General features: G+C 39.4%; 1 protein-coding gene across 5 annotated transcripts in view; it reads left to right on the plus strand.

The window, feature by feature from the left end:
• The first annotated feature begins 3,434 nt into the window (after positions 1-3,434).
• Positions 3,435-20,876, plus strand: part of TEX10 (testis expressed 10) — a 35,294-nt gene continuing 17,852 nt past the window's right edge. For 4 of the 5 annotated variants that reach the window (XR_004971199.1, XM_036330195.1, XM_036330197.1 and 1 more), the window contains exons 1-9: positions 3,436-3,612; positions 7,366-7,554; positions 9,698-10,410; positions 10,794-11,037; positions 13,829-13,941; positions 14,716-14,954; positions 15,698-15,833; positions 17,552-17,727; positions 19,293-19,470. Coding sequence is in view for 4 of the 5 variants with exons in the window: in XM_036330195.1 (XP_036186088.1) it covers positions 7,375-7,554; positions 9,698-10,410; positions 10,794-11,037; positions 13,829-13,941; positions 14,716-14,954; positions 15,698-15,833; positions 17,552-17,727; positions 19,293-19,470 (1,979 nt within the window). In the remaining variant the exon portion in view is untranslated. Of the gene's footprint in view, positions 3,613-7,365; positions 7,555-9,697; positions 10,411-10,793; positions 11,038-13,828; positions 13,942-14,715; positions 14,955-15,697; positions 15,834-17,551; positions 17,728-19,292; positions 19,471-20,876 lie in introns of all 5 variants that reach the window. The other variant, XM_036330198.1, reaches the window with a different exon arrangement.

A 20,876-nucleotide genomic window follows, 5' to 3' on the forward strand; every position in this document is an offset into this window, starting at 1 on the left:
GGGGTCTGGTTCAATTGATTACAGTAAAAAAATAAAGAAAATACATTGATTATAGTAAATTCAAACAAGGAAAGATTATGTAGTCATTTCAAATTATCACGTACATAATACTTATTAAAATGAAAAGGTAAGAGTGACATTAAGTTTTTTTAAATGGTTAATACACAGTGAGTATAATATGCTCCCATTCATTTTTATGAGTATGTAGAAAATAGTCTGGTTGAAATCTCACCAAAATATAGGAATGGTTATCTATGCTTGTGTGATTAAAGTAATTTTCTTTTCTTCATTTTATTTAGATAGAAAAATTATACTTTTCTAAATTAACATGTACTAATTGAGCAATTAAAACTGAAAATAAGAAGATGCTCATTATTACTAGTCATTAGGGAAATACCAACCAAAACTACAATGAGATACCATTTCACACTGATAGGATAGCTACTATTCAGAAACACACACACACACAGAAAATAAGTGTTGGTGAGGCTGTAGAAAAATTGGAATGGAATGTGAAATGGTATAGCCACTATAACAAACAGTATGGTGGTTCCTCAACAAGTTATAAACAGAATTATTATATGATTCAGCAATTCTACTTTTGGTTAGATGCCCAAAATAATTGAAAGCAGGGTCTTAAAGGTGATATTTAGCAGCATTATTCACAATAGCAAAGGTGGAAGCTACACAAGTGTCTATTAATAAATGAATAGTTAAACCAAATGAGATATATACATAGAATGGAATATTATTTAACTTTAAAATGGAAGGAAATTCTGACATATGCTACAACACAGATGACCCTTAAAGACATTCTGTTACTTGAAATCAGACAGTCACAAAAAGACAAATATTGTAGGACTCCACTTATGTGAGGTAACTCTAGTAGTCAAATTCATTAAAAACAGAAAGTAGAATGGTGGTTGCCAGGGGTGGGGGGAATGGAGAATGGAATTGTTTAATGGGTATAGAGTTTCAGTTTTGAAAGATTAAATCATTCTCAAGATCGGTTGCATAACAATGTGAATGTACTTAACACTACTGAATTGAACAATTAAAAATGGTTACAATGGTAAATTTTATGTTATGCTTATTTTACTAAACTTAAAAATATTGTAATTGAAAATAAAGGAATTCTTTTTTTTTTTTAATATATTTTATTGACATTTCACAGAGAGGAAGGGAGAGGGATAGAGAGTCAGAAACATCGATCCGCTGCCTCCTGCACACCCCCCACTGGGGATGCGCTCGCCACCAAGGCACATGCCCCTGACCGGGACGAACCTGGGACCCTTCAGTCCGCAGGCCGACGCTCCATCCACTGAGCCAAACCGGCTAGGGCGATAAAGGAATTCTTTAAAGGAGACTAAGTATATGAGAAAATGGCTCACAATCACCATTTTGAAAAACCTCCCTGGCCAAGCTGGCTCTGTTGTGATCAGTTTATTATGTGCCCTGTCGAGTTCATTAGTAGAGTTGGAAAAAAGGCTATCTTAATGTACATACTTCTCATGTCTTAAAAAAGAGGCTATAAATTGGCAACCTGCTCATAAGTATTTTGTTTGTTCCACACAGTGTTTTCAGCTAGGACACAAAGGTATTTGCTCACCAATTTTTAAAGATCAAATTTCTTATAAATATTTCTGGATTTCTTGTGTGTGTGTGTGTGTGTGTGTGTGTGTGTGTGTGTGTGTGTGTGTGTTTCTTTCTTGAAAATGTGATTGCATTCCCTTATGACAACAGTTGGCTGCTGCTGAGGGCAGGCTGCTCCTTTAGCCAGGTCACCACTACTTCTGTCAGCGACATCACCACCGGGCCCACCTTGCTCTAGGCTGGAGCAGAGTGAAAAAAGAGAGAGTGCTACGAGGAGTGCTCAGAGGCTAAGGGACATGTCAGAATATGGCAGACCTCGAGGCCATCATAGAGACCTGGCTTTTACTGCAAATGACTTGGGGAACTATTGAGGGGTTTTGAGCCAAAGAGTGCCTTGACCTTAGATTTTTAAACCACCACACAGCCATACTGCTGGTATTAGCTTTTATGGGGAAACTATCTAGACTGCAATGGTGGAAACAGGGAGACCTACTCAGAAGCTTTTACCAGGGAGCATGGGATGGCTTAGATCAGCCGGGAGGTGGTGTCAAGTAGGGGAAGTCAGGATGTGTTTGAAGGTTAAGTCAACAGAATCTCCTGTTGGATTAAATGTGAGATGTGAAAGAAAGAAGCCAAGCCAAAAAAACCCCAAAGGTTTTGGCATGAATGACTGGAAGGATGGAGTTGCTATTTGAGATGAAGAAGCTGGAGGAAGAGTAGATTTAAGGGGGAAAATCAGGAGTTCCAATTTGGACATGTCGACCTTGAGACATATAGTGATATCCAAAGGAAATGTTGAGTAAGCTGTTAGACCTAAGTCTGGAGTTCAGGGGACATGTCTGGATGGCAATAAACCTTTCATTTTCTGATTTAGTCTCATAATTTTTAATACCCTATAATATTGGTGACTCCCAAATGTTTATGTTTACAGTGGATTCAAGCAGAGTATGGATGTATGGCTGTGTTGCCAGGAAAGAGAGAGGTGAGCATCTTGGTCTGCCACTTTATCTCTGATCATATAAATCACATTTTCAAGAAAAAAACAGAAATCCAGACATGTTTATAAGAAATCTGATCTTTAAAAATTGGTGAGCAAACGCCTTTGTGTCCAGTGCTTGGATCTCAGGTTACCTCTGAATCCCTACCCAACTTTATTAAGTCCCATATCTATCTGTTAAGCTGTAAAGAGAAATTTGAATCAAGGTCTGAAATCCATTCACTGGGGTTCTTTCCCCCAGCCCACCTGCCAATCTTTGGCAAGGGTGTCTTTCAAAGACCCAGTCTCCTTGTTTCCTCATCCCCTTCCTAGGCATTTTAATCTCTCCCTTGCTTTCTCTGGGCCCACTTCATTTCAGTAGCGGGAATCCTGGTGCTGAGAAATGGAAGTATTAGGGAAAATCCTCCACTAAGGCTTTAGTTTCTAGGTGTATTTTGCCTTCTGTCAAGCAATTCTTAATTGCTCCACCCAGTTCCTGTCCCCAGGGATTCTAGGGCCCTTGCAGTTCCAATGAAACTTTTCTCCATTCAATTCAACTTATATTCTTCTCTGAATGTGCCTTTAGGTCTGAAGAACCGTGGTCTGGAGCAGGGAGAAAGGCAGCCGTCAACCAGCCGTAACCTGGGCGACACCCCCACGCAGGTCCGAGAAGTTCAGGGCCGGACCCAGCACCCAGCACCCAGCTCCGAGCTCGGGTCCAGCGCTCTCCATCCTCCGCTCCCGGAGCGCAGGGGCTTCCGGCGCCCGCCCCCTCCTCCCGGGGGCGGGGCCTGCCGCTGCCCCTCCCGCCTCCCTGGCTGCGCGCGGCTGCGGGTCGCGGTCACGTGAGCGCGGCGCGGCGGGGGAGGGGCCCTGATTTCCGGGCGGCGGAAGGAGACGCGGCCGCGTGAGGACTCGGGGATTTGAAAACACGCTCCGGGAGCGAGCGGCTGCGGCCAGCGGCGCACGCCGTCCCTCCGAGGGCTTCTGCTCGGACGCCCTTCCTCGCTGCCTCTGCGCCCCGGGCCCCGCCGGACTCTCAGGTGAGTGGCCGGCGCCCATCGGGCCAGGCCCTCCCGGGGCGCGGGACGGCGCGCGGGGCCCTCGCCCCCCTGTCCGCGGCCCAGGCGGGCAGGGCCGGCTGCGGCCGGTCTGCGCCCCTGCGGAGCTCGCCCCGGGTGCCGAGCCGGGCGGTGCGGAGGCGGCTGCCTGCGGGCGTTGGAAGCGCCTCCGGTGACTGGGCGGGTTCGCGCGGTTTGGGTCCGGGAGACTTTCGGGCGGGTGTGCGTGAATCGGGCCCCTCCTCCCGGCTCCGGTCCCGACGGCGGTGCACAGGAGGAGAAGACCCGATCGTGGCTCCAGGCCCGGGGGGGCTTTCACTTCTGGGGTGCGGGACTGGAGACTTGGGGCGGCGATGAGCTGTCGCCGCCTCCTCGCCGCCCAGGTGTGGAGGGGCCCCGGGCCACCGGTTCTGTCGGGCGGCCCGTATGGGGCATTGGCTCTAGGGAAGTGCGGGGTCTCGGATTGGACCCCTCAGTAGAGTTTGGGGGGAGCGCATGAGCGTAAACGGGGTTGGAGAGGACATTTTCAGAGACCGAGTGCGTGCAGGGTGCTTTCTCCTTCATACTTTGGGGGCAAAGAATTTGGAAGTTAGGGAGGGAAATGAGGTGGCAGACCAATTGGCCGGAATGCGGTTCGGTGGGGACCCCCCTTTTGTTGCCGTTGGAATGTAGGAGGTTCAGCTTCGGGGCTCCCCTACGTCGGCACTCCCGGGACGGAGGGAGGGAGTGTTCAGCCCCGGAGCTGGAGCGCCTGCCTCCGTTCGGTCCCGCTGATGTGAACGTGGCGTAGTCAGGCCGCCTGATTTGCGGTGCTATGGAAATTTTTATCTCAAGTGAGAAGAACTTGAAGAGTTCCTACTATGAGAATGTTCTCCGTGTACCATGAAAAGAATCTCAGCAGCCTTAAAAAAGTCAAGGAAGGGCGTTCAGCCCTCTTAATTTTTCCTAACCGAGGGAAAACACAAGTGTTACAGCTACGGAATGAGGGGTAATATGGCATAAACTGGACTGCAGGCTGTTGGATATCCATTAGGTATTTAGTGTCTGAAATAGCACAGAGGATTCGGAGGGTTAGTTAATTCATTCGAATTTCCTGAATGTCTTGTACCGTTTATTTTATTTTATTTTTTTATCTCCGATACTAGTTAATAAATTGTAGGGAACGCTCGCAAAGCGTACTTGCTTAATTAAAGAAAAACGTTTTCTTTGGTATTAATAGAGGCCACATAAATATTAGGGACTTTTTTTTTTTTTTTTAAGTTTGACCCATTTTGGTTTTTTTTTAGACTAGAAAGGTGTGGATGGGATGAAAACTTGGGGATGGGATAAGTGAAAAAAGGTGAGCCCTTTTCCTACTCAGTTTTCCAATTTTCACCTTCATTCTTATATATATATATATATATATATATATATATATATATATATATATTAAGCTGGTTATGCAGAACTGTCTTGTGTATGAATCCCTCTTCAACTTTTTAAAAAAATATTTTTATCGATTTCAGAGAGAAAGATGGAGATAGAGATAGAAATATTAATGATGAGAGAGCGTCACTGACCGGCTGCCTCCTGCACGCCCCACACTGGGGATCGAGCCTGCAGCCTGGGTGTGTGCCCTGACCAGGAATGAACCGTGACCACCTGGTTCATAGGCCGACACTCAGCCATGCCGGCCAGGGCCTCTTCAAGTTCTTAATGAAGGACTAGCAAACCTTTCTGAGCCACATCTTTAAAATGGGTTTAGTTCCACCTTCCCTCATATGGTTTTGTGAGAAATGAATGCTAATGTATGTAATGCATCTAATAGTGTGTTTGGTACTAGTCCAGATACTTTAAGAAATTATACATATTGTGCTTATAGCTTATATGTTTACCAGTGTTCCAGGCACAGTTCTGAGTGTTTTACAAATAATGAACGCATTTCCTCATTCATCCTACCTCATAACAACTGTATGATGAAATATATATTATTGGTATCCCTATATTGTAGATAAAAACTGAGGCACAGTGGTTAACTACAGCCAGAAAGTGGTGGCCTTAGTAAGAACCTAATCACTCTGTCTCTAGAATCTGCCCTTAACCTATATAGCCAAATCCTAGCCCATAGCTTATAGGCAAGTGGCTTCTGGATTCCTGGAACTTGAGCTGCTGGACTTGCACCAGCCATTTTATTACTCTCCCAATAATGCAAACCTTCATTTTACTCAATTTTTTTGGACTCGTGTAGCATTAACTTAAAAAATATAGCCAGGCATAGGATAATTATGATAGAACAGAAGACATTTTATTTATTTCAGAGGTACAGTTCCAGTGGGGTATACAGTGGGAGGTAGAATTCATTATTTTTGTAGTGTGTAGAAAAGACTTCAAGAAGGGCTGAGCTGGTTCTAGGTACAGGAGACATTTTTTAGACAGAAGTTAGCTTGTAGGGAGAGAAAGCTGGAGAGAAGGTGGGAAGGAGGTGCTGTGTCCAGCTAAGGAGTTCACAGTAAAGGGAGTACTGAAAGCTCCTGAGCCTTGGTCACATGTGTTTAGACATGGATTAGGGAGTAGACACTAGGCAGGGGTGGGCAAACTTTTTGACTCGAGGGCCACAATGGGTTCTTAAACTGGACCGGAGGGCCGGAACAAAAGCATGGATGGAGTGTTTGTGTGAACTAATATAAATTCAAAGTAAACATCATTACATTTTTTTTAGTTTTATTCATTTCAAAAGGGCCGGATCCAGCCTGCGGGCCGTAGTTTGCCCACGGCTGCTAGAGACAAGCAAGAAAACCTGTGGGAAAACTCTTGAACAGTCTAGGTTAGAGATAAAGAGTGGAAGAAGTGCGGGGGTGGGAGGTGGGGTGGGCGGGGAAAATGGGGGTAGGAAGCACAGATGAAAGATTTTGTGTGTAAGTGGTAAGGTTTGGATATAAGTTGAAAGAATGTGGTGAAGAGGAGGAAGTCTACATGACATGGTCATGTCTGATTTATTATAATAGTGGCCTAATTGGGCTTGTTCCTTATCCCTCTGTTATTTATTTCCTTTTATACTGTTTTTCATCCTGTTTTTTGGGTACTATTTTCTGATTATGTCTAGTATGAACTTTCCCCGGGGTTCAAAATGCTGGTATCTTCATTTTTTTTGCCTAATCAGGCTTATCCCCTACTCCTGATCTATACCATTTTCTTTGCTCATGAAATGCTCATTAACTCTCCTTGCTGCATACCTGTATCTTAGCCATTTTTCAAGGACCCAATTTAGGTTCATGAAACTTTTCCCATTACAGGCTTCATTAAATAATAACTTTTGTTTCCAAACTTGGCTTTGTTTTGCTAAGGTTCAGAGTAGATACAAGATATCTTAGGAACTCTGTGCTGCTTTCCAGCCCACTCTCTCATCCCTTACCCTCCACATCCCCATAGAAAATTTCAAAAAGTTTCCATTTAGCATATTGCTTTACAGAAGGTTCTATGGCTAAAAAAAACCTTGACAAATCAGGGGAAAGCCGGTTGCCTTATTGTTAATGGCTTCTCTTTACAGGTCTCCTGGCTAAATTAAAATTATTTTTATTGCTACTTCATAAAGGTATTTTCCATTTAATATTTTGATCCTTTGGTATACTCACTGTTGGCCTTGATTCTTGATTATCTTTGGTATAAATGATAATGTAAATGTTGAAAAATACCTTTTTCTTTCATAGTTTATTTTGTCTTTATCCATCATTTTTTAATTAATTCTTTTCATTATAGCACTCAAGAATGACCAAAAAAAGAAAACGTCAAGATGATTTTCAAAAAGTAAAACTAAAAGTTGGTAAAAAGAAGCCCAAGTTAGAAAATGCTACTGTTACAAACTTTAAAACGAAGACTATACATCTGCCTGAGCAACTCAAAGAGGATGGAATACTTCCAACAAACAATAGAAAACTTAACATAAAGGTAAATCATAAATATTATTTTCATAAAATTAGATTTTTTTTGAAATCACATAGAAAGTTATGTTTTTGTGAGAAGTTGTTTTAACTCTTAGGGCTTATTGATGGCTGAAGTTTGGAGTTCATCTGTTACCCTGGTCTGATATTGCCACTGTAGTTTTCTCACCTCCTCCAGAAAGACTTGCTCAACTAAATCCGCAGTGATCAATTTCTCCCTTGTATACTTAGTTGATGATTTAATATGTCTTCTGGAAATACCTTGTGTTTTTTTCTTGATAAGTCAAGTTTTTGATGTTTCGGTTTTCAAGCGGTTTTATTGTCCAAGCTATTTTTTATAGCACATTGAGATAAGCTTCTGTCTTGCTCATTTTTTGAATGCTTATAACACAGCTTATAGGTTTATAATAAATGTTTGAAGTTTGAGCAATAGTTTTACTTAAAAATTTAATAGCTTTATTGAAATGTAATTTATACATAATAAATTTCACCCATTTACAATGACAATTCAGTGTTGTTGTTTTTTTTATATATATATTTTTATTGATTTCAGAGAGGAAAGGAGAGGGAGAGAGAGATGGAAACACCAATGATGAGAGAGAACCATTGATCAGCTGCCTCCTGCACGCCCCCCACTGGAGATTGAGCCCGCAACCCGGGCATGCGCCTTTGACTGGACTTGAACTCGGGACCCTTCAGTCCACAGACTGGCACTCTATCCACTGAGCCAAACCAGCCAGGATGACAATTCAGTGGTTTTAAAAATATTACAATTATGCTCTCAATGATAATCTAATTTTAAAACATTTTTTATCACTTCAGAAAGAAATGCTATACATACTTTTATAAAGTCATTCCTGTTACTTCCCTCTAGCCCTATGCAGCCACCTATCCACTTTCTATTTGTATAGATTTGCTTCTTCTGGGCATTTTAAAGAAAAGGAATCATACAATACCAGGTCTTTTGTAATTGGTCTTTTAATTAGCATATTTATGAGATTCATTCTTATTATAGCATATCATAGCAGTACTTAATTCTTTTGTGTTGTCAAATAATATTCCAGTGCATGGTTATAGTACATTTTCCTAACGTTGATAGACATTTGATTCCCACTTTTTGACTGTTATGAATAATGCTTTTATGAATATTTGTGAACAAGTCTTTGAGATGATATGTGTTTTCTAGTTTTGCTTTTACGCTCCAAAGGTTAAATAATATCAAAAAGGTATTCACAGTCATGTTTTTTTCACAGATTATGTAAATTATTCCCCATATATGAATAACATACATACACACCCTGAAAAACCACTTAAAATAGAAAGGGCCTGTTAAATTAAGAGTATGAGAATGCACCCAGCGTAAGTTCAGTACATAGTAGGTCTTTAAATGGTGGTGATGATAGTGTGCCTAAGTCTGCATGCAGGTTATTTTCAAAAAGAAAATTCTAACCAAAAATTATGTAATATTTTTATTAGGCTAGAACTAGTTTAAAGATAAAACTGTGTTTCTGCCCTGACCAGTTTGGCTCAGTGGATAGAGCATCAGACTGTGGACTGAAAGGTCTCAGGTTCGATTCCGGTCAAGGGCATGTACCTTGGTTGCGGGCATATCCCCAGCAGGAGGTGTGCAGGAGGCAACTGATCGATGTTTCTCTCTCATCCATGTTTCTGACTCTCTGTCCCTCTCCCTTCTTCTCTGTAAAAAATCAATAAAATATATTAAAAAAAAAAAAGATAAAACTGTGTTTCTGATCTTAATAGAAGCTAAGTGTTATTTAAAAATATATTTTTATTGATTTTTTACAGAGAGGAAGGGAGAGAGATAGAGAGTTAGAAACATCGATGAGAGAGAAACATCGATCAGCTGCCTCCTGCACATCTCCCACTGGGGATATGCCCGCAACCCAGGTACATGCCCTTGACCGGAATCGAACCTGGGACCCTTCAGTCCGCAGGCCGACGCTCTATCCACTGAGCCAAACCGGTTTCGGCGAAGCTAAGTGTTATTTAGAAATACTTACTGAAGCAGTTTCCCCAAGAAGTGTCAGTTATCAGTATAGTTTTAGATAGCATGTTTATTTGAAAATAATATAATGCATATATATGTGTGTGTGTATACCTAAAACCTGTGTTTTTTTATTTTTTTATAGGATTTGCTATCACAGATGCATCACTATAATGCTGGGGTTAAACAAAGTGCTCTTCTTGGACTTAAAGACCTTTTATCTCAGTACCCATTTATAATTGATGCACACCTTTCAAACATATTAAGTGAAGTTACTGCTGTGTTTACAGATAAAGATGCTAATGTACGATTAGCAGCAGTTCAACTTCTTCAATTCCTGGCCCCCAAAATACGAGCTGAACAAATTTCTCCATTTTTTCCTTTGGTAAGTGCCCATCTCTCTAGTGCCATGACTCACATTACTGAAGGAATTCAGGAGGACTCTCTAAAAGTTTTGGACATTCTGCTGGAAGAGTACCCAGCTCTAATTACTGGCCGTAGCAGTATATTGCTTAAGAATTTTGTAGAACTTATTTCTCATCAGCAGCTGTCCAAAGGATTGGTAAATAGAGACAGATCCCAGTCCTGGATACTTTCTGTAAACCCTAATCGGAGACTCACTTCTCAGCAGTGGAGGCTGAAAGTCTTAGTGAGACTCAGTAAATTCCTTCAGGCCTTGGCAGATGGATCCAGTAGGTTGAGAGAAAGTGAAGGACTTCAGGAACAAAAAGAAAATCCCCATGCCACTAGCAACTCCATTTTTATCAACTGGAAGGAACATGCCAACGACCAGCAACACATCCAGGTTTATGAAAATGGGGGTTCACAGCCAAATGTCAGTTCACAGTTCAGGCTACGGTAAGGATTTCAGTTATGTCCACACTCAGTTTTCCTATATTGAATTATAACTGCTGACAATTGATGGCTAATGATGGGAAGACATGCAATTGTCTTTCATAGTTTTCATAATAGTTATTCATGATTTGGTTTTATTTACTCATGGGAGGCGTCATTTGAAAGTATTAATTTATTCATTTTTAGCAAAGCCTAATGAGAAGTAAAGCTTGATAGCCTCTTGGCTTTGTCATCTTAGAATTTTATTTTTCTTACTAGTCTTGATCAATCTAATTGATCAATATCATGGTTCTTTGTTTTACTGGTACTTTATATTTAAGATTTACATTAAGCAAGGAATAATTTTTAATCATTAAATATTTTTCATTCTTATCCTTCTTTATTAGGAACCTGATTGGAGGACTAGGCAGTGTGGATGAAGGCTTGTCATCTACTGAAAACTTGAAAGGATTTATTGAGATAATAATTCCATTGCTGATCGAGTGCTGGATTGAAGCTGTTCCTCCACAGCTAGCTACTTCGGTTGGAAATGGTGTAGAACGAGAACCACTGCAGGTTATGCAGCAAGTTCTTAATATTATTTCCCTTCTGTGGAAACTTTCTAAGCAACATGATGAAAACCACAAATTGGTGAGAACTAACGGGTTCTTTGTTTTCTTAGTAATACCTCTTATCATAAATGGGGAGATTAGATACTAGCATATTACCACTGATTGGTTATGCATTTTCTTTTCTTTTTAAATCCTTGCCTGAGGAATATGTTTATTGATTTTAGAGGAGGGGGAGGGAGAGAGAGAAAGAGAAAAACATCGGATGCCTAACATACGCACCCTGATAGGGAACTGAACCTGAAACTTTTTGGTGTATGGGGTTGGTGATGCTCCAACCAACCGAGCCACCTGGCAAGGGGAATTACACATTTTCCAAAAAATTTTTAGGGTTTAATTGTAATCTCTTTTCTTACTTTTACTCCAAACAACAACTTTGTGAGAGTGTTACCTGAATATTAAATTTTTTTTTAAGTGAAATGCATGTTTTATTATACTTATTTTCATTAGGTATAATTCACAGTGGGGTTGCAATTTATTGCTTATGGCAGATTGATTATGTAGGAACCTTCTAGTACCTGGTGGCCACTTCTAGGGATAAAAAATTGCTGATTAAGTAGTCTTTTCTGGTTTGTGCCACATTGCCAAGTTAGTTTAGTAGAAATGGATCACACTAAAGATGTTACAACCGATCCCTGAGTTATTTTTGTACTAATGTTTTAGAGAAGAAGCTACACATGAACTTGCTGAGTGTATACTATTTTATCTTGATAAAGGATGTAAGGTCAGAAAACATCTCTAAACGTTACCTTTATTGTAGGTAGGCTGTACTTGCAGGTGTAGTGTGAGTGAAATTAACCTAAGTGAATTCCAAGTCTGAGAGTCAGTATTATAATTACACACTATAGAAATTTTGTTGTGTCTTAATTTTGTATTTTAATGCTTGCTACTTTTTGTCTCTAGGTCTCATTGCTATTGTCTTTTTCCCACAAGGGTTAGAATTTGTGAAGAACAGTCAGGTGTAGTAATTTATCAGAGATTTATTGAGTATCTATAAATGTGGCTGTTTAAATTAGTTAAAATTCAGGCCCTCAGTCACACTGCCTATATTTCAAGTGTTCAGTAGTTACATGTGGCTAGTGGCTACTATTTTGGGCAACACATAAGGAATAGTTCCATCATTGCAGAAAAGTCTGTTGAACAGCACTGCTCTACAATGAGCTAGGTGCTAGTCTAGGCTCTGGGAGTACAGAGATAAACATGACTGACAAAGTGCTTGCCTCCACAGTACTTACCTTCTGGTTGGGTTGATAGATGGTAAACAAATATATAATGGCAGTACTAGGAAAAGAAAGTAAAGCAGGGGAGCGAATATGTGCTGGAACAGAGTGGGGCAGGGGAGGCTGTTTAAAATAGGGAGTGAGGAAGTGCCACTGAATGAAGTGAAGGAGCAAGTCTGGTGAAGACCTGTGGGAAGAACCTTCTAAGCATACGGAACAGCAAGGGCAAAGGCCTGAAGTGAGAACAAGTTGACGAGGAATGGCAGGAAGGGCTGTGTACGTAAGGTACTGGGAGAATGGTAGAAGATGAGGGAGAAATAGTGGCAGTGGCCAGATCACGTGAGACCATGCGGTCCATGGTGAGGAGTTTGGATTTTAACCTGAGGGTGGTGAAAAGACCCTGGAGGGTTTTGAGTAAGGGAGTGACACAGTCTGAATTTTTATGCTTTATAAGGTCGTCCTGGCTGCTTTGCGGAGAACTAACGTGGGGCAACAGGAAAAGCAGGGAGAGCAGTTAGCAGGCTATTGTAAACTAGGTGGCTTGGAGCAGAATGTATCTAGTGGTTGAAATGATGAGAAGCAGCTAGGTTCTGGTAGAGCCAGCAGAACGGAAAGAGCAAGGATGATGCGTAGCCAAATGATAGTGTGGCCGCTGGGGAACGGGCGAAGAGTTCAGTGTATTCATCAATTTATTCATGTTAAATTTAAGATGCCTATTAGAAGTCCAAGAGGAGATGTTGGGACTACATTTATAGGTCAGGAAAAAGAGAAGAATCTAGTGAAAGACACTAAGGAGCTATATGGTGACCAGCTAATTTTAGCACCTCAAGTCCCACATCCCAAGAAACCCCTCAGTCTGGCAAAATGGAATGGTTGGTCCTCTGGGTAGAAGGGAAAAAGTGTTGTAATCTGGAATAAGACAGTGTTTCAGGTAGGAGAGAATAAGTGGTACATTCACAAATACTGCTGAAGAATTGGTGTTGACTACCTTTAATGGGAAATAATGAAATTGATGGGAAATAGTGTTATGTTATAAATAAAACACTAGGTAGAAGACTTGTGTATTTTATAAATATTGCATTAGTGGTTCAAGTTCAGGGTTTTCTTCAGTCTTTATTCTTTCCCTTCTCCTCTTAAACAGTAGATAAAATTCAAGTAAAAATAATTATTAAGCACCTAAAGATCTGTGGGTGAAAACTGGATGCTCTAACAGTTTACTCTGATTTTTAAATTTACATGTATCATGAACAGAAGCTGTATTTTTAAAAAATATGTTTGTATTGATTTCAGAGAGGAAAAGAGAGAGAAACATCAAAGACGAGAGAATCATTGATTGGCTGCCTCCTGCAAGCCCCCTACTAGAGATTGAACCCACAAGCTGGGCATGGTGCCATGACCAGGAATCAAACCATAACCTCCTGGTTTATAGGTCGATACTCAACACTGAGCCACACCAGCTGGGCCAGAAGGTGTATTTTAATGGTTAATTTATCGTTGAATATTGACAGGTTGTCAAATTTCTGTTTACAGTTTTACTGGTTATTTATAATTACTGTTTTTAGTAGGTTTTCTAATCTTTGCTCATTTTAATAGGAGTCTTGGCTTCGAAAGAATTATCTTACAGATTTCAAACACCATTTTATGAGTCATTTTCCATATGCCTTAAAAGAAATAACCAAGCACAGAAAGAAAGAAACAAATAAAAGGTATTGTGATTCTTTACCACTGTACAGACTTGAACAGTTGCTTCACCTGAAATGATGAGAAAATAATTAGCCTTAAACTTGAACTTTCTACACTGTGAGGTGTTTATATCTAAACTAGAGGCCCTGTGCACGGGTAGGGTCCCTAGGCCTGGCCGGCAATCAGGGCCATGGGGAGGTGGGTAGGGGTGGTGGCCGTCCTTCGTTCTGCACCGCCCCCTGGTGGTCAACGCATGTCATAGCAAGCAATCAAACTCCCGGTCGAACTCCTCAGGGGGCACTTTGCATATTAGCCATATATATATATATATATATATATATATATATATATATATATATGTATTTGTCTGTGTGTGTGTGAAATAAAAGTAGCAGTAGTTCAGCTGATCTTGAATAAGTCACTTTAAGTCTATGAACTTCAAGTTTTTTATTTTTTAAATCTGTAAAGTGAATGTTTTGTGCTATCCGGGGTCAAATAGAAAATGATATAAATATGAATTTAATAAAATTTGCTGAGGTGGATGCTTTATTTGGGGGAGACACTATGTAATTATCTCTAAGCAAGAGTATTTTAAAGGGCATGTAGTTCTCTCATTTATACATGAGGAAACTGGTAATGAAACTAATATTAATAGGTTATCAGTAACAGTAGCCTGAAGAAAGAGTGATATTGGAAAAAAATAGTTTTCTTTGACTCATTGATAGATTATTTAAGGATTGTAAGTGAAGTGTAGGCATGGTAGACACCAAACTTAATTGATGTGTCTTTGTTTTTAGCATCAAGCATTGCACGATTCTCTCCAATAATGTAGACCATCTCTTATTGAATTTAACACTATCTGATATCATGGTCTCTCTGGCAAATGCCTCAACTTTGCAGAAGGATTCCTATTGGATAGAAATGATAAGAAAATTTGTGACAGAGACCCTTGAAGATGGCTCTAGGCTAAATAGTAAGCAGCTGAACAGGTTGCTTGGGGTATCCTGGAGGTTAATGCAGATACAACCAAACAGAGGTAGGTGATGCTGCTTTATCTTTATGTGAGAGGAGCTCTTATGCATGCTATTTGAATTGATAACTTTTAAACATTCCATGTAGTCAAGTTAATTACATTCAAGCTGTAAAAGGTAGCTGGCATCATTATAAAGGATTATCTACTTAAACACTGAAATTGTTTATGGCCCAGGGCATCCCTTTCTTAATGGATAGGTCCCTAGGTCCCTTCCTGAAGCAGATTGATACTATTTCTAATAGATTACAGAATTGGTGTAAAAGGAGATAGATATTATTAAGAGGAAATGCCATCGAGCCTAATGAAGAAATACTCTCTTCTGATGTAGTTGGATTAGAATTTGAGAGCTTTTTCCTTTTTTTCTTATAGAATGAATCCTGCCTTTCTCTACATTTCTTCTAGCTTGAAGTTACATCACTTTGTCAGTTTTTAGTGGGACTTACTAATTTTCTCATTCAAAAAGCTTTCCCATTTGGTTTTCATCTTAGTTACCTTTCTAATATCCTGCTTTTGTTATCTCTACTTAGGTTTGTTTCCCTTAGGAAAGTTTATACTGTAATTTCTGGTAGGTTTGACTTTTATATTAGGCCATTGCTATAGGACTTCAATGATAGTCATCAGTTTGTGGCTAAGATCTGCTTTGTTATAGGAATAAAGAAAACTATCCTCTGTGCTTTTAAAGGAATTTGGGGGCTGATGACCGATATTTTTGATTCATAAGTAGTTGTTGTTTTCTATGTTTTTAGAGGCTACAGAGTCTCTCATCAAGGCAGTTTATACATTGTATCAACAGAGAGGCCTTATCCTTCCAGTTCGCACTTTGTTACTGAAGTTTTTCAGTAAAATCTATCAAAAGGAAGAACTGAGATCTTACAGATTCAGGTAAAGTTTCATTTACTTTGCCTTTCTTTTTTACACTGAGTTATTTTGTAGTTTATTTAAATAAGATGATAGGGTGATTAAATTCTAGATGGTTATGTTTAAGAAATGATATATAATTTTATGAAGAAGCATATAGAATAGTGCCAGTAATCTTTATACACATAACTGAGCAGATAAAAGCCTCTTTGAGTATGTCTGCTTATAACTAAAGGATAGTTGGAACAACCTACAGCAGTCTCAGCCTTTCTTTGCTTCTCATAAAAATTATGGAGATTGAGCCCTGGTCAGCATGGCTCAGTTGGTTGAGCATCAACCTATGAACCAGGAGGTCATAGTTCGATTACCCGGTCAGGGTACATGCCTGGGTTGTGGGCTCGATCCCCAGTGTGGGACGTGCAGGAGTCAGCCAATCAATGATTCTCTCTCATCATTGATGTTTCTATCTCTCTCCCTCTCTTTCTCTCTGAAATCAATAAAAATGTAAAAAGAAAAGAATGAGGGCAATAGAGATGAGTTTCTGGCTTAGTATGATGCTATCAGTTGAGACAGACAATAGAAGAATGGAACTAAGGAATTTATTTCGTGATATGGTGAATTTGATGTTTATTTGGGACAGCCTGGAAGAGATGTTGGCTGGAAGGTAGAGATTTGGGATACCTAGTTAAGTGTAGGGAGTTGTTAGAATATATTTGAGTCTTTACTATAAGCCAAACACTTTTCATAATTTTTCTGAATAATTCTCATAGTACTACTATGAAGGGTAGATTCTGTTCCTCTCATTTTACAGAAGGAAACAAGCTTAGGTTAAATAAATGGGTGGTTATCAGTCAACTAATGGGTAATAGAGGTAGCTGAGATTTTAAATTCAGGTCTGTGATATCAGAAGTCATGCTTAAATCACTAAGTTTTTTGGAGTCAGCAAAAGTGATTGCTGTTACCTGATTAATGGAGACATTAGAGCAGCAGTTCTCAACCTGTGGGTCGCGACCCCTTTGGCAGTCGAAACACCCTTTCACGGGGGTCGCCTAAGACCATCCTGCATATCAGATATTTACACTAGGATTCATAACAGTAGCAACATTACAGTTATGAAGTAGCAATGAAAATAATTTTATGGTTGGGTCACATCATGAGGAACTGTATTTAAAGGGCCAGAAGGTTGAGAACCACTGCATTAGAGCTTTAGCAAGTATACTAAAGAACTGAAATAACACAAGTTCAAAGCCATTTAGTGCAGGGGCACCCTACATTGCATCAGTAAGTTAATATAGTGCAATAATTAACACTACTTAGGATAAATAGTTACATGTTAATGTTTTTCTTGATTTCAGAGAGAGGAAGGGAGAGGGTGAGAGAGGGTTAGAAGCATCAAAAGAGAGAGAATCATTGATCATCTCTCTCCTGCATGCCCCCCTACTGAAGATTGAGCCCACAACCCAAGCATGAGCCCAGACCAGGAATCAAACCAATGGCCTCTTGGTTCATGGGTCGATAATTTAGTGTTCCAAACCTAGTGGGTAAAACCTAGAAAATGCTGCCACTAAGTAAATGATGCTGGTGATCTCATAGGCTCTCAAATGTTTAAATGAGTGAATGTATTATTGTAGATGACTTGTCACTTTATGGTGTATTTAAATTGAAATTTTTTTTTTTGTTTAAATTTATGTTCCTTTTCTTTCAAATTATACTTTATTTTGTTCTTCCTTGGCCTTTCTTAGATATCGTAGTAAAGTGTTATCCCGTTGGCTGGCTGGTTTACCATTGCAACTTGCTCATCTTGGCTCCCGAAACCCTGAACTCTCAACACAGCTTATTGATATCATCCAGACTGCTGCAGCACGAGCAAATAAAGAATTACTAAAAAGTTTACAAGCTACGGCTCTCCGAATCTATGGTAAGAGTTTGCTTAACTGTATAGGTGATCATTGGTACATCGTGACTTAGAAAAGAAGTTTCTAAGGGAAGCTCTTTAGGTTTGCCTTTCCTTTAAATTATTGTAGGTTACTTGTGCCATGATTAAATTACCCAAACAAAATCAACCATCACATAGTAAATTAATTTTCCTTTTTTAAAAAATATATGTATTTCTTTATTGATTTCAGAGAGGAAGAGAGAAGGAGAGAGAGATAGAAACATCAATGATGAGAGAGAATCATTGATGGGTTGCCTCCCGCAACACCCCACTGGGGATAGAGCCGCAACCCAGGCATGTGCCCTTGGCCAGAATCGAACCCGGGACCCTTCAGTCCGCAGGCTGACACTCTATCCACTGAGCCAAGCCGGCTAGGGCTAATTTTTAACACTAAGTATTCTTTATTAGAATAGTTTTAGAAGGTTAATGGTTATAGGTGCTTCTTGCATTCTTAAATTGTTTTAAACCACCTGCTGTTCACAAATTTAAAACTGTCAAGTATTTTAAATTCCTTTGAAGCTTTGGTGGGAAATCTCTTATTTAATCATAATGGATATCTTGTATGACTTCATATGTTAATACGCCTTATTGATCCCTAGAACTGTTTCCTATTTTAGGCAAAATATCAATTAAAAGCATTCTGGGATATATTTTACATTTGTTCTTGAGATGTAATTCACATACTATAAAATTTGCCATTTTATAATGTACGGTTCAGAAATTTTTAAAAAATATATTCCCAAGGTTGTGCAAACATCATCGCTGTCTAATTCTAGAATATTTTTATCACCTCCAAAAGAAACTACCCATTGGTAGACCCTTCGTATTCTCGCTTTTCCCAGCTCCTGGCAAACACTAATCTGTATTTCTGTCTCTGGATTTGCCTATTCTGGACATTTCTTATAAATGGAATTATGCAATATGGGGCCTTTTGAGTCTGGCTTCTTAGAGTGTTTTTAGGATTCATTCATGTTGAAGAAGCATATTTCAGTATTTTATTTCTTTATTGCTAAGTAGTATTGCATTTAATGGGCATACCACTTATATTTATCCATTCATTAAGTGAAGGACATTTGGTTTCCACCTTTTGTAGGTATATTTTAAAATCTGTTTTCAGTACTGCTTATATGTAGGAGTGTGTGTGTGTGTATGTGTGTACGTGTATATGCACACACAAATAGGTCTTTTGCTTCAGGTTAGGTTTATACTGTAATTGTCACTGTTTAGCAAAAGTGCTTGTTTTTTACTCTTTTACTCTGTATCCAGTCCCTTTACCCCCATGAAAGTTCTTAATTCAAACAAGACAAACTTGGATGTTAGGAAATTATTGCAGTGTTAAACAAATATATCTTTAAATGAGTAATGGTTGTGTTCAATGTTTTACTTTAGGAAATAGCTTAAGCAATCATGTTTTATGATGAAACTTTTTCATGTAATTGATATGTTGGAATTTAGCATAAGTAAAAATAATCAATCTTCTTTATTAATTTAATCTCTGCTTTGTACATCTTTATAGTTGAATTTAATGTGTCCATCTGTCCCACTAGATCCACAAGAAGGCACTGTGGTGGTTCTCCCAGCAGAGTCTCAGCAGTGTTTGGTCCAGCTTATATATTTTCTACCCAGTCTACCTGCTGATTTGCTTTCTCAGTTAAGTCGTTGCTGTATTATGGGAAGACTCAGTTCAAGTTTGGCTGCCATGCTTATCGGGATACTGCACATGAGGTAACATGCTCAAGTGAGCTGTATTTTAAATGTATAATCTTTTCCCTCTAAACATTGCTACTACCTTCATTTGCTCTTAATGCAGCAATTAAAACTACATTGTTATTTTTAGATAAAGTTCACTAGAGTAAGACTGTTTCAAGTTGTTTAGTGATTTCTATAGCTAGATTGGAATAAGGGTTGAAATGATCAAAACCATGTAGTAAGGGTTTACAGTGGCACTCAGCCCGTGTTACTCAGTGGTTGAGTGTCGACCTATGAACCAGGAGGTCATGGCTCGATTTCCAGGGCACATGCCTGGGTTGTGGGCTTGATCTCCAGTAGGGGGCATGCAGGAGGCAGCCGGTCAGTGATTTTCTCTCATCACTGATGTTTCTATCTTTGCCTCTCCTTTCCTCTCTGAAATCAATAAAAATATATTAAAAGACAAACAACAGTGGCATTAAGTACATTTAGATTGTTGTGTAACCAGGACCACTATCTGTCTCCAGATTTTTTTCATCAACCTAAACTAAAACTCTGTGTCCATTATATAACTCCTCCACCCTATCCTCTCCCCACCACTGGTAACCACTATTCTATCTTGATCATTCTGATTATTCTGGTTACCTTATGTAAGGAATCATACAATATTTGTCCTTTTGTGTCTTGCATATTTCACTCAGCATAACTCTTCGAGGTTTATCCATGTGGTAGCATGTGTCAGAATTTCCTTCCTTTTTAAGGCTTAATGATACTCCTTTGCTTATACACTACATTTTGTTTATCTCTTCATCTGTTGTTGGACATTGGTTGTTTCTACCTTTTGGCTATTGTAAATAATGCTGCTATAAACATTGGTGTATAGATATCTGTTTTAGTCCTTTTAATTCTATTGGCTATATACCCAGAAGTGTATTGCTGAATCATATGGTAATTGTTTCATTTTTCAAGAAACTGCCATGCTATTTTCCACAGTGGCATTAACATTTTACTCTGAAAGTTTTTAACTAATGTTTCATATTGTGTGTGTTCAAAGAAGCCTTAACCGCCTCATGTTGGTATCATCAGGAATAGTATTTTAGGACTCAGAAATATTTATTACTGCTTGTGGCTCATGGTCAGGGTCTGATATGGTTTTAGGCAGAAAGAAGTTGAAATTTAGGCCATAGCTGTAAAGTTTAAAGACTAGTTTCCTTGTGGCTTTTTGTACAGATCCCCTATCCCAGTTGAACAGGAGTATCTCACTGTTTTGGTAGACTACCTTTCTTTGCCAGGCTTTTCATACCAGTTTAGGACATATATTTGAATCCAGTTCTCCAGAGTTTGCTGCATAACTGATGATAATGTTCCCTTTTAGCAGAAGAGAGCTATTTGCAACATGTTGTTTATATGTGAATATTCAAGGTTTATTTCTTCTGTGTACA

This window comes from Myotis myotis, unplaced genomic scaffold, assembly GCF_014108235.1.
Source record: "Myotis myotis isolate mMyoMyo1 unplaced genomic scaffold, mMyoMyo1.p scaffold_m19_p_12, whole genome shotgun sequence".
NCBI lineage: Eukaryota > Metazoa > Chordata > Mammalia > Chiroptera > Vespertilionidae > Myotis > Myotis myotis.